Source organism: Echinops telfairi, unplaced genomic scaffold, assembly GCF_000313985.2.
Source record: "Echinops telfairi isolate 266 unplaced genomic scaffold, ASM31398v2 ScPeMD7_23;HRSCAF=83, whole genome shotgun sequence".
NCBI lineage: Eukaryota > Metazoa > Chordata > Mammalia > Afrosoricida > Tenrecidae > Echinops > Echinops telfairi.
In genome coordinates, this window is record NW_022103920.1 from 60,525,920 (window position 1) to 60,538,096 (window position 12,177).

At 43.3% G+C, this 12,177-nt stretch overlaps 1 protein-coding gene across 1 annotated transcript in view; it reads left to right on the top strand.

Annotated features, from left to right (window-relative positions):
* COL1A2 (collagen type I alpha 2 chain) overlaps nucleotides 1-10,985 on the top strand; it is a 36,388-nt gene extending 25,403 nt beyond the window's left edge. The window contains exons 35-52 of the mRNA XM_004702664.3: nucleotides 442-495; nucleotides 595-648; nucleotides 740-847; nucleotides 1,210-1,263; nucleotides 2,212-2,265; nucleotides 3,196-3,357; nucleotides 3,999-4,106; nucleotides 4,739-4,846; nucleotides 5,246-5,299; nucleotides 5,384-5,491; nucleotides 5,636-5,689; nucleotides 6,071-6,178; nucleotides 6,653-6,706; nucleotides 6,820-6,927; nucleotides 7,229-7,487; nucleotides 7,940-8,124; nucleotides 8,978-9,220; nucleotides 10,030-10,985. Of these exons, the coding sequence (XP_004702721.1) occupies nucleotides 442-495; nucleotides 595-648; nucleotides 740-847; nucleotides 1,210-1,263; nucleotides 2,212-2,265; nucleotides 3,196-3,357; nucleotides 3,999-4,106; nucleotides 4,739-4,846; nucleotides 5,246-5,299; nucleotides 5,384-5,491; nucleotides 5,636-5,689; nucleotides 6,071-6,178; nucleotides 6,653-6,706; nucleotides 6,820-6,927; nucleotides 7,229-7,487; nucleotides 7,940-8,124; nucleotides 8,978-9,220; nucleotides 10,030-10,176 (2,022 nt within the window). The 3' untranslated portion in view covers nucleotides 10,177-10,985. The remainder of the gene's footprint in view (nucleotides 1-441; nucleotides 496-594; nucleotides 649-739; nucleotides 848-1,209; nucleotides 1,264-2,211; nucleotides 2,266-3,195; nucleotides 3,358-3,998; nucleotides 4,107-4,738; nucleotides 4,847-5,245; nucleotides 5,300-5,383; nucleotides 5,492-5,635; nucleotides 5,690-6,070; nucleotides 6,179-6,652; nucleotides 6,707-6,819; nucleotides 6,928-7,228; nucleotides 7,488-7,939; nucleotides 8,125-8,977; nucleotides 9,221-10,029) is intronic.
* Nucleotides 10,986-12,177: the final 1,192 nt, after the last annotated feature.

Below are 12,177 nucleotides of genomic sequence, written 5' to 3' on the forward strand. Positions count from 1 at the left end.
ATATCTTAATGTAGTGAGCCTTCTCAAAGCCTTCAATTGTTAAAAAAGAAAATCCATAAAATACATAGTGTGCCCATTTCACATCAAGCAGTTCACTTAAATAGACTGTATTTATTGTATTGAAAAGATTGCAGCAAATAGATCAGCCCTGTGTCCATCTGAAAATTAAAACGCCCTCTTCCTGGTATTGTGGACATGAATTTATAGAGTTTTTTCAAGTGTAGAAGCAATACTGCTTCAACCCCCAAAATGAATATAGCTTAAGAATCCATTTCATTTTACTCTGTGAGATGTGCAATAGTCTTCTTTTCTGAGACACCTGCAAATTCTGACAGTAGTTCTCTCTACCAACATTCCCTCTCTTTCTCTCTCTCTGTCTGTCTCCCCTACCTCTCTGAGCATCTAGGCACATGAACATACTTTTCTTTGGTCCCTTTATAGGGTGAAGCTGGTGCTGCTGGTCCTGCTGGTCCTGCTGGCCCTCGTGGTAGCCCTGTAAGTAGAAACTTGGATAATTTTGGACACTCATGATTCACTACTTGTAGACATCAATAAGCATTTCTGAGGCATCTGTAAACTGCTTCTCCCACCTAGGGTGAACGTGGTGAAGTTGGTCCTGCTGGTCCCAATGGATTTGCCGGTCCTGCTGTGAGTATCATTTAATGAAGGTTAATCTGAAAACATCCTAAGCTGAAGAATTGAGTGCATTCACCCTATTCTCTCTCTTCCTTTCCAACAGGGTGCTGCTGGTCAAGCGGGTCCTAAGGGAGAGAGAGGAACCAAAGGGCCAAAGGGTGAAAATGGTGCTGTAGGCCCCACTGGCCCCATCGGCTCTGCTGGCCCATCTGTAAGTTGAATTAGGTGAATTCATTGAAGGTTATTTCAGCTACCCGGGAGATCTTCAAATCTAGCATCTATCAGTCAAGTGTCTACTGTATGACAGAGAATATATTCGATAAAAGATGACCCCCAAAAGAATGAACATTTGCATACTGCTTTACAATTACTGTTTCATAAATATTACTTTCATTCTTCAATAACCCCACGGGGAAAATGACATTCATTTTATGGGATAAAGATCATCTTTTTAACTTACAGATGAGTTTATTTGCTTCCCACAGGTATAGGAATGATCAATTTGAAGAACAACTTAGCATTTACATAAAGTTGTTGTTTTGTGATTGACCCTGTTGTTTGGTTTCCATGTAGGGTCCAAATGGCCCCCCTGGTCCTGCTGGAAGTCGTGGTGATGGTGGCCCCCCTGTGAGTATTTAGAATGAACTCTCAACACTTGTGTTTCTCCAACATCCATCAGGGGCAAAGCTTTGAAATGTTTGATGACTCCAGACTATGATAAGGAGACTCACGAGATTCAAGTTCATTCTTTTCAGACCAGTTCTAATATTGAAGTAAGGCCAAGGGCATAGGATTTTAGCTTGCTTCTCCCAGGATTGAGTGCAGTGCAGTGCCTATCACTTCATTTAATAGAATAATATCTGCTGAATATTTGGTAACCACCAAAGTTAAGCCCAGTTTGTCAACATATGAAAGAAATGAGATCTTTTCATGCCCTTTTCCTTCTTGTTGGTCCTCCGTCGCTTTCTTCTGAGTAAACAAATCCTTCCCTTTGGTGTCCAGCACTCTCACATCAACCTCCTATGCACGTTCCGGTGACTCCACTTCTGACATCTACTCTGTTTCTAACTCCAAACCTGTTGCTGTTGCGCCCGTTTCAAGGGTTTTGAGGCTGCCAACCTTACAGAAGCAGACTGCCACATCTTGCTCCCACAGAGCAGTGTGTGGCTTTGAACCCCTAGACCCTTTGATTAGCAGCTGACTACTTAACAACTATGCCAGCAGATCTCCTATCTCTCTGGCTCTCTCTCATTAGCGAGCTCTGACTGCTCTCGGTCTTCTGTATGCCTCCCCTGTAAATAAAACAACCCCATCAGCACCCTACCCTGGCAAACATCAGATAATATGCCAGCTTTCAAAAAGGACCAAAGTTCTTAGCAAAACATGGGCTTTGCAAAAGGGACTTACTAGTCTAGAATCTGTAAAGAAAGGAAGCGTCAAGTTTTGGTTTTAAGATACCCTATAGGAAGCTGCTCCTGGTTGCAAGTATGGAGAATTTCCCCGCGGAGAAAATCCCATGTTCCTGAAACCTCGGCATTTGTGTTGACTGTGCCCTTTGATGTGCTTGGTTCTTAGGGTATGACCGGTTTCCCTGGTGCTGCTGGCAGGACTGGTCCTCCTGGACCTTCTGTAAGTAAAACGCTTCAACCTATGTCTCCATTTACCTTAGCCAATAGCCCTGGCATCTGGTATAAAAGCAGTAAGGGACTTTCTATGGAAAACATATTATTAGTACTTGCAACTACTTTATTGGTCTGCAATCAGGTTTTTCTGACGTACTAAAGATTTATAATAACAATTTAAAAGGCTTTTATTCATACAAACACCATTCCCTTTTTAAGGGCATGGTCTTTGTCAAAAGTGAAAAATCAGGATAGTTTTAGTCCTGTATCAGATATGTCTATATCTGATTACCCTCTGTGGCCAACATTGTGCCTCTGTTGTTAAGTACAATTGTTCCTGAATGTCAAAGTGGTTTGGCCTCTAATTTAATTCTGATTCAGACTCTCCTGTCTGAATTTAATTAATTACTCAGGATTAAGTCTTCCAGTTAAGGTTTCAGGGAAATGACAGCAAAGATGTTGATTTCTTGGAATCCTTTCACAGGTTTACACCACCGAAATCTTCATTCCCTGTAGGCATTTAATTAAACCTAGCTGAGAGCATATGTGATTCCTTAGCGAGGAACAAACGACCCACATTGACTTCCCTCCGAAACCTGAAGTCCCATTCAATTACAACCGGTGACTCTATATCCTTGTGATTCCAGGCTACCAGGGTGTCCATGGGGGAGTGGGGGGTGGGGTGGGGGGAGACACGGCTTCTCTTCATAGAGAGTTGTCATAAACTCTACGTCAGTCATCTCCTCCTTAGGCCACAGAAGGGCAGGCTAAGTCTATAAGAAAGAGTATCAGGAAGGGGCGGCATGGCCTCCAGATGGCCAGAACATGATGGCATTGAATCATACAGTTGGCGGCAAACTCTCTAGAGCATCTGCTGCTCTCCTCCAAGTGCATGATGACTCACGGAGCATCCATGACCTTGCTGGTTTGCTCACAGGGTATTACTGGCCCTCCTGGACCCCCGGGTGCTGCTGGTAAAGAAGGTCTTCGGGGGCCTCGTGGCGACCAAGGTCCAGTTGGCCGAACTGGAGAAACAGGTGCATCTGGCCCCACTGGCTTTACTGGTGAGAAAGGTCCCTCTGGAGAGCCTGGTACTGCTGTAAGTGATTTCAAACTCCTCTTTATCTTACTATCTTATGTTGAAGTAAACTGATGTCCTCACCCAAGTCTTCAGGTAGCGAGTTCCCAGGTGGACTCAGTTGAGCCGGAAAGCCCGCCCAGCAGAGAGAGAGCATGCTGGCCTAGCTTTGGCAGAGGCCCGGCATGCACTAGATGAGCAGAACAAGACCTGAGAGGGTTCACAGCTCTAATGAGATGGGCCTTTCCACGGGTGATGGCACCTTACTGGTGCTGGCAGTAAAACCGGACCCCGTGGCCATCAGTCTCCACAAGTTGGCAATTCCTCTAACATGCATTACCTAGTGTTTTTGCTACTTTGAAACGTATCTTTATTTGCCCCGGTTCAGTTTGAGATCACAGTCAAAACAAGTACGATCAAAACTCCACTCCACCACATAATTTTAAATTTTGTACCATTGGTCTCAAGGAGGGACCAAGTTAAAAATATGCATGCCAAGATGTAAGTTCACTGTTATCCCCAGAGAAAAGATAGCCAAGGGGGTCTAATTGGAGGCCACTAGCATGTCCTACAGGAGGACAGCTCAGGCTCGCAACCCTCGAGCCAGCCTTGTTGTTGCCTAGTCTTACCAATACCATTCAGTACTCTTTCCTCTTGCTCAGGGACCTCCTGGCACCCCAGGACCTCAGGGTATTCTCGGTCCTCCTGGTATCCTGGGTCTCCCAGGCTCTCGAGGTGAACGTGGTCTACCAGGTGTTGCTGGATCCTTGGTGAGTGTTTGACACCCTTCTGAGTCCCATTACCATAATAAAAGAATTTAAAAGCTGCCACTTCAAAGGTGACAGATTGATCCCTGAATAACTTCACTTAAGATTTTTTTTTTATTCATCACATTTTCTTTATACAGATCACATGTCACTTATCTAAGAAGCTTTAATACTACCTTACTTAGACACACTCTATAAAGACACAGCTCAACATTATGCAGAATGATTTTGTTCTTTTCACATGCCTAAGAATGACATGAGCTCTAATTGTACGCACTCCTCTGCAATACGAGACACTGGCATCATTTATCCTGTGGGAAGAAGGAAACGCTGAAAGTTCTGAGTCATTCCATGAAACCGTATACATGCCAGCAACTAGGAGCCGTCTCATCTCCATCACCTCTATCACCCGCGTGGATTCATTTTAATTGAGATATGAGGGAAACCAGGCTCACCTTCTACAGAGCATGAAGCTGACCATCCAACTGTCTGGGTTGGGAGTAGGGGTCACTAATCAGGCTTTTCATTTTGCAACCCATTCATATTGTATTTACTGTGGCTTAATCTTCTGGGTGGGGTGGGATTCGCACTCCATCCAGGAGATAAACATCATTTTACCTTCTCTGTCTCTTCAGGGTGAACCTGGTCCTCTCGGTATCTCTGGCCCTCCTGGTGCCCGAGGTCCTCCTGGTGCTGTGGGTAACCCTGGTGTCAATGGTGCTCCTGGTGAAGCCGGTCGTGATGTGAGTCCAACATGGGGTCTATGAAACCAAATAGAGCAGTCTTCCACAGGGGTGTCACCTGATGTCCTGGGATTCTTTCATTCCAAGTAGTCTCGGAACTGCATGGTCTGTTTCTACATAGCTACACGTATTGACCACTCCTAGTAATAAAAATAGGCAAGCTTTCTCGGGCTGAGGAATGAATCTTTGACTAGCATGCTTCCAAGTTGAGCCAAAAATATTTTTTTAAAACACCTCTCCAAAAATCTACTTGAGGAAGTTTTTGTTCTAGTTTCGAGTAGCCTGAAAGTGTCTCCACTATTGAAGACTGGCAGAGATGGAGGCAAGGGCACGAAAACTCGGGAGCTGGTGAAGAGGTGGCCCTTGTTATGGACCTGACTGTGCTTGGTGTCTTCACAGGGCAACCCCGGCAGTGACGGTCCCCCAGGCCGTGATGGTCTCCCTGGACACAAGGTCGGTCACCTCTTCATCTCTCTAATTTAGAGGTCACTAAAAATCAGAGCAGACCCAGGCTAAGTTTCATTCTGCCTTTGGCAGGGAGAGCGTGGTTACCCTGGCAATGCTGGCCCCGTTGGCAACGCAGGTGCTCCTGGTCCTCACGGTTCCGTGGGCCCCGCTGGCAAATATGGAAACCGTGGTGAACCTGTAAGTTTGTAAATCCAAGTCCCTTGGAATTTATTATCTTCTTGGCCATAAATTCTTACCCCTCCCCACACTTAGGGGCTTTCGGGGCCAAGGGTGATGGGGAATGTTGGAGGATGATTGTGTTTTTTCTTTTCCAATTCACAGGGCCCTGCTGGTTCTGTCGGTCCTGTCGGGGCTGTTGGTCCAAGAGGTCCGAGTGTACGTATACGGTGATGCTTTCTTGATGAAATAATTTTTAAGGACAAGGAGTTCAGATTGTCCATTCATAAAATGAGTAGCGTGTCCTGTGAACTTTATACTTTGTAAAAAACGTTAGTCCGTGTTGAAAATTGCCAGAGAGCTTGATAGTTTGTCTTTTGTGTTTAATTATGTTAAAGAGTCACAAACACCTGCGCGCTTTGCAGACAGGACCACGAATGCCGCTTAAGGGAAGAGCTTGAAAGATAGGGGGAGCCCCCTCCTGACTTTGAGCATCTTGATATCCGTTCCTAAAGAGGTTAAGCAGTATCGACAGAGAAGAGCGTATCTTTTAAAAGAAAAAGAAATTCGTGTTCTGATGCTCCTTCTCTTTCTTTCTAGGGCCCACAAGGTCCTCGCGGCGACAAGGGAGAGGCTGGTGAAAAGGGGCCCAGGGGTCTTACTGGTTTTAAGGGGCACAATGGATTGCAGGGTCTGCCCGGTCTGGCGGTAAGTAAAGTGTGGTCATCAGCACGTAGACCTCTTTTAATGGCTTTCGACTCAGAATTATATCCCCCAAATTTTCACTGTCATAGTTCTAAGTAATCATACATTATATCCATTATCCATTCACTAGTTAATTTCATCTCTCAGAGACAGTGCTGCTATTTCACCCCAACATGAAACGATGGGGGTGAAGGGAGATGGAGCTATACATATATTAAAGTCTCCAGGCAACAATGTCCTTCAATCCCACTTTAAATAAATATAATTAGAAGAATGACTAATAGGACACTGCTGAAATAGCTTGTGGGGGAAAATTGGATATAATAGATATAATGGGAGCCAAGAGCCCCACTTTACATTTTCAATTTTCTCAAGCGAGAGTCCATTGAAAACGAAAGTTTTGCTATTCAATATGGGGAGAAAGCTGCATGCTGACACGTGTTCTGAAGACGCGATTTTCCTTGTTTTTCCTGCAAGGGTCAACATGGTGATCAAGGCTCTCCTGGCACCGTGGGTCCTGCTGGTCCTCGGGTAGGTCGATTTAAGAGACAATGTATTTCTGAAAACGAGGTTGCGGTGGGGCAGTCTCTCTTCCCTCCTGGGTGTTTTTGCTAAATCCCAGACGTGATGTCCTTCTTCCACAGGGCCCTGCTGGCCCCTCTGGCCCTGCTGGCAAAGATGGTCGCAGTGGACATCCCGGTGCGGTTGGGCCTGCTGGTGTCCGAGGGTCTCAAGGTAGCCAAGGTCCAAGTGTAAGTATGAGACTGGGAAATAAAAGGGCATCACTCACCTTCGGACTAAAGCTAGACCACCATGAAAGCATATTAAAACAGTCCCATTTTAGCATGTGTTTTAAACCATGTAAAAATCCTCTATAGGCAATGGCTCTTTTAAATCAGTAGCCAGGAATAAGTTACTTATTTGTATGCACTTGATTCTTTTTGACTTATTAGGACATGCTTGTGTACGCAGCTGGGTGGCAAGTCAGCTGTCAATGATGCCTGTCACTGTGAGAAAGAAAAAGCCTCCCCTTTCTCCCTTGTATCACTGTAGGGTCCTCCCGGTCCCCCTGGTCCTCCTGGACCACCTGGTGTAAGCGGCGGCGGCTATGACTTTGGTTATGACGGAGACTTCTACCGGGCCGACCAGCCTCGCTCACAGCCTTCTCTCAGAGCCAAGGACCATGAAGTTGACGCTACTCTGAAATCCCTCAACAACCAGATTGAGACCCTCCTCACCCCTGAAGGCTCAAAGAAGAACCCAGCTCGCACTTGCCGTGACTTGAGACTCAGCCACCCCGAGTGGAGCAGTGGTAGGTTGAGGACCTTCCTCCTGACTCGGCCTGTTCAAGATCAGCTCCTGCTGAGAGCACCTTCTCAGTATGTTGTTTTCGCGTCAAAAAAGTATTTGGATAAAGATCACCTTATACAAAAGCATTTATACTTAATGAACCACAGTTAATTTCCTCCACCCAGAACACATGGTAGGCCTTTCTTACATCTCATTTTTTTGGCCCTGGCTATGGTAACCTCGGCCCTGATTGGGGGAGGAAGGAAACGGTCCAATTTTGGAAAGAGCCACGTTCTTCCTGTTAAAGGGGCAGGCAGGATAGGTAATATAACCATGCAACCAAAAAGGACACTTATTGGAGTCAATCTCTGGATAGGAATACCTATAGGCCATATCCTCTAGGGGCCGGGGGTCAGTGAGAGTCACCGCTGCTCAGCGAGAGCTTTTATCACATGGGTCTTATTTTCTTCAAAGGTTACTACTGGATTGATCCCAACCAAGGCTGCACTATGGATGCTATCAAAGTGTACTGTGACTTCTCTACTGGTGAAACTTGCATCCGGGCCCAGCCTGAAAGCATCCCAGTCAAGAACTGGTTCCAGAACTCTAAGGTCAAGAAGCACGTCTGGGTGGGAGAAACGATCAACGGGGGTAGCCAGGTGAGTAGTCTTACAAATATTCCTTCTTCCACCAAAGACGATTCTATTAGGACTGTTTACATTTTAATTAACTGCAGCATAATCATTTACCAAAATGGGCTTGTGAAACAGACTTGTTCATTTCGCGGTTTCTAATTCTGCCCTTTAAATTGCACATCGAAGGATAGATTGGTTGGATACATCCATATAACTCAAAATTGTTATTCAAATTTGACTGTATTGATCATCATTGGAGAAATTAATGTTATTCGATATGAAGGACTCTCGACCAGGCAATAGGCCCGCACGCATGAATATATGCATTTTCAGAACACGAGCAGCTTTTCTAAATGTTCAGTCAATCACGCTCACCAACTTTCTTGAGTTATAGAAAAGTGAGGAGGTCAGGATTCCTACCCCCAACCCCCCCCTCTGTTAGTCTGAAGAAGAAACACGTGTGCATGTGCGCCCGCACGCCTCTCTCGTGCTCTCTCTCTCATGCTCTCTCTCTCTCTCTCTCTCTCTCTCTCTCTCCCCTTGCTTCAGATGGCATCGATAATTTTATGTTCATTCTAGGTAATCTATGCCTCAAAGACAAGTGGATTACAATTCCTTAAAAACGGATCATTTCCCTAAGGTTCAGATCTAAATGTGTCGGTCCCACCTGTCTCCTGTAATGATTTAAAGTCTTGGAAACACTTTCTCGGGTCAATATGAGTCAGGATAAACTCACTGGCGATGGGTTTGTTAGTTTGTTTATGCCAGATTGTAAGTGCAGCACTAAAGGGCTGTCTTTTTCAATATGACTCTTAGGATCTGATCAATGCCTAAATCTTTCTTCACTCCACTGGAACTCCCGTGGTTTTCACCCTAGATTGAATATAACGAAGAAGGAATAAGCTCCAAAGAGATGGCTACACAACTGGCCTTCATGCGCCTGCTAGCCAACCATGCTTCGCAAAACATCACCTACCACTGCAAGAACAGCATCGCATACATGGATGAGGAGACTGGCAACCTGAAAAAGGCCCTCATTCTTCAGGGTTCTAATGATGTTGAACTTGTGGCTGAGGGAAACAGCAGGTTCACTTACACTGTTCTTGCAGATGGCTGCTCCGTAAGTATTGGTGATCTACAGGAAAGGTATTTTTCTTGGAAAGCAGGGCCGGCAAGGGTTCTAGCATGACCACACAGTGAACTACTGAATGGGAGACCTAACATCTTTAGATTTTTGTCCATAAATATTTTCATTTAAATTTTGACAGTAAATCCAGAGTATTCATGCCAGACCTTGCCTTCCGAAACACAATTTTATACAAGGGTGCTTCAAAAGCACCATGGAGAATTTCCATGATCTTTTCATTCCATTTTCCATGAGCTTTTTTGAACCCCTCTCATCTATACCATGTGCGTGCCTTAGTTATTTTTAACATGAGTTTCTAAGTAATGACACAAACTCATCATTTTAAATTACGTAAGGTTAAAAGGACCCAAGCTATAATTTATAGTCATGTGAGTTCTCCCCCACTTACCATTATGGCCTAAATTAATTGCTTCTTTATGCTTTCTCCATAATATATTTTAAATTGAAAAGAAATTAAAGTTCACTAATAGCAATGCTACCCTACCCACCCAACTCCATTTCATACACTCATACACATATCCATCATGGGAATTATGGTTCAGAAATAAATCACTTGGCATGTGTATGGAAACATTTTTTAAGCCATCAGGGTGGGTAGAAAACCTTCCCCCTAAAGATACCCTGAATGCCTCAGCTTCCAAGATGAGCCAGTTAATCTGAGACACGTCTTCAGACTGACACCGGCAGGCCAAAAAGTGATGCTTTCAAAATACAGGCCTCGGTTGTGGTTACATTTAGAATGGGAGCTGCTTTATGTATTGCTTCTCTTCTCTCGTCAACAGAGAAAGACAAATGAATGGGGAAAGACAATCATCGAATATAAAACAAATAAGCCATCTCGCCTGCCCATCCTTGACATTGCACCTTTGGACATCGGTGGCGCTGACCAAGAACTCATTGTGGACATAGGCCCAGCCTGTTTCAAATAAATGAACTCGAACTAAATTAAACAACAACAACAAAAATCGGGGGAAAAAATCCTTTCTCTCTTTGCCATTTCTTCTTTTTAACTGAAAGCTGAATCCTTCCATTTCTTCTGCACATCTTCTTATCTTCTTGCTTAAATTGTGGGCACAAAGAGAAGAAGGATTGATCAGAGCATTGTGCAATATGATTTAGTAAATTTCCTCCCCCTGCCCCCTCCCCAAATGATTTGGAAATTTTTCAACATTCTTTGTAAGAAAACCAAAATGAACATTTTTTAAATCAAATAAAAACCATGAACATTGCACCACTTGTGGCTTCTGAATATCTTCCACAGAGGGAAGTTTAAAACCCAAACTTCCAAAGGTTTAAACTACCTCAAAACACTTTTCCTGCAAGTGTGATCCACATCATTAGGTGCTGATCTAGACAGAGACGAACAGAGGTACTTGTTTTATTTTGTTCATAAAGCAAAGGTGCTAATTAATAGTATTTCAGATACTTGAAGAATGTTGGTGGTGCTAGAAGAATCGGAGAGGAAATATTCTCTGCGTTGAGTTGTATCATTGTTGTATTTTTCCCATTTGATTTGGCATCAATGTTATCCATCTTCTCCCCAATGAAAAGTATGTGGATCCTTTGCCCAACGTCGTCCTCTTCTTTAAATCCAGCATTTGTTCTTTTGCCAATCTCATTCTCCTCTTCTCCCATGGTCCCAAACAAGCAAAAAAAAAAACTGTACCTATTTTGTATATGTGAGATGTTTAAATAAATTGTGGAAAAAATGAAATAAAGCATGTCTGGCTTTCCAAAAGAAAAATATTGAGTAAAACTCCTTGCTTAACATTCTTTGCATATAAATATGCAATATAACAGCTCTACAAGACTTTAATCATGGTAGGATAGAAAAAGCCGAGGGAGAGCGAACAAGAACCCTGGAGACAGAAGCTCCAATTCGGACCTTGCTCCTAAGTGCTCAGCGACCTTGAGCACTTCCCCAGTCTGAACTCAGTTTCCATAAGTCTACAAAACATGGGGACAACTCCTTCCCCATATTATTAAATGTTTGCCTTATTCACTATATATATATATATATATATATTTAATATATATATATAAAATATTTGAGCAACATTTTGGTTTGTTGTCCATTAGGCACTTTGAAACACTTACTGAAAGTTGGTCTATGCACGATTAAGACTCTTATCTGAAATAGTTTCATATATTCAGTAAAAATGCCACACACACAAAGTGCATGCAACTGAGTACACTACCTGTTTAAAGGTAATGTGTGTGCTGTCAATCAGAGTAGACAGTTGTGGATAATAGTACCATGAACGCCTACCTGCCAAATCAAGTTCATTTTCCTCCCCTGCACCTTTCAATGACATCTTTAAGACACTTAAACATAGTAATGTGTCAAGTACAATGTTAAGATTCATTTAGTGCTGATTTCCTGTTGGAGAACATAATTGTGATTGTAATATTTTCCTGTTATGAGTCATCTCAAGATTCAGTTAGATTTAAAAGCAAAAAAAAATTGAACATGATGAGAAATCTAACAGCTCTAAAACTTGACCAAGGTCTACTACTCAAGTCGTAGCAGCAAATCATGGTTCTTCTACCTCCTGAGTCTGAACACAGGAACACTCAAAACAAATATTCCCAGCTCTCTCCCAAAAGATCGGGATTGAGTAAGACTAGTATTTTTAAGAACCCTGAGAAATTCTGCCGTGCACAAATTTGGAGGCCACTAGATAAGGCAATTCCCAGAGTCCTTTGTAGCTCTAACATTATGTGTTGGACAAGAAAAAAAAATTATTCCTGACAAAACAGAATAGAGAAAATTTAACGTCAAGAATCATAACACTAGAAACTTCTACAATTAGGACCTAAAAGGGTAGGGGTTAATTTCATATTAAGTGGTTGGAAATCTCTCTATTAGATATAAATGATGCTCTCACACAGTACCAAAATTGACCCTCGGTTGGTAAAGGAAGGGGAAA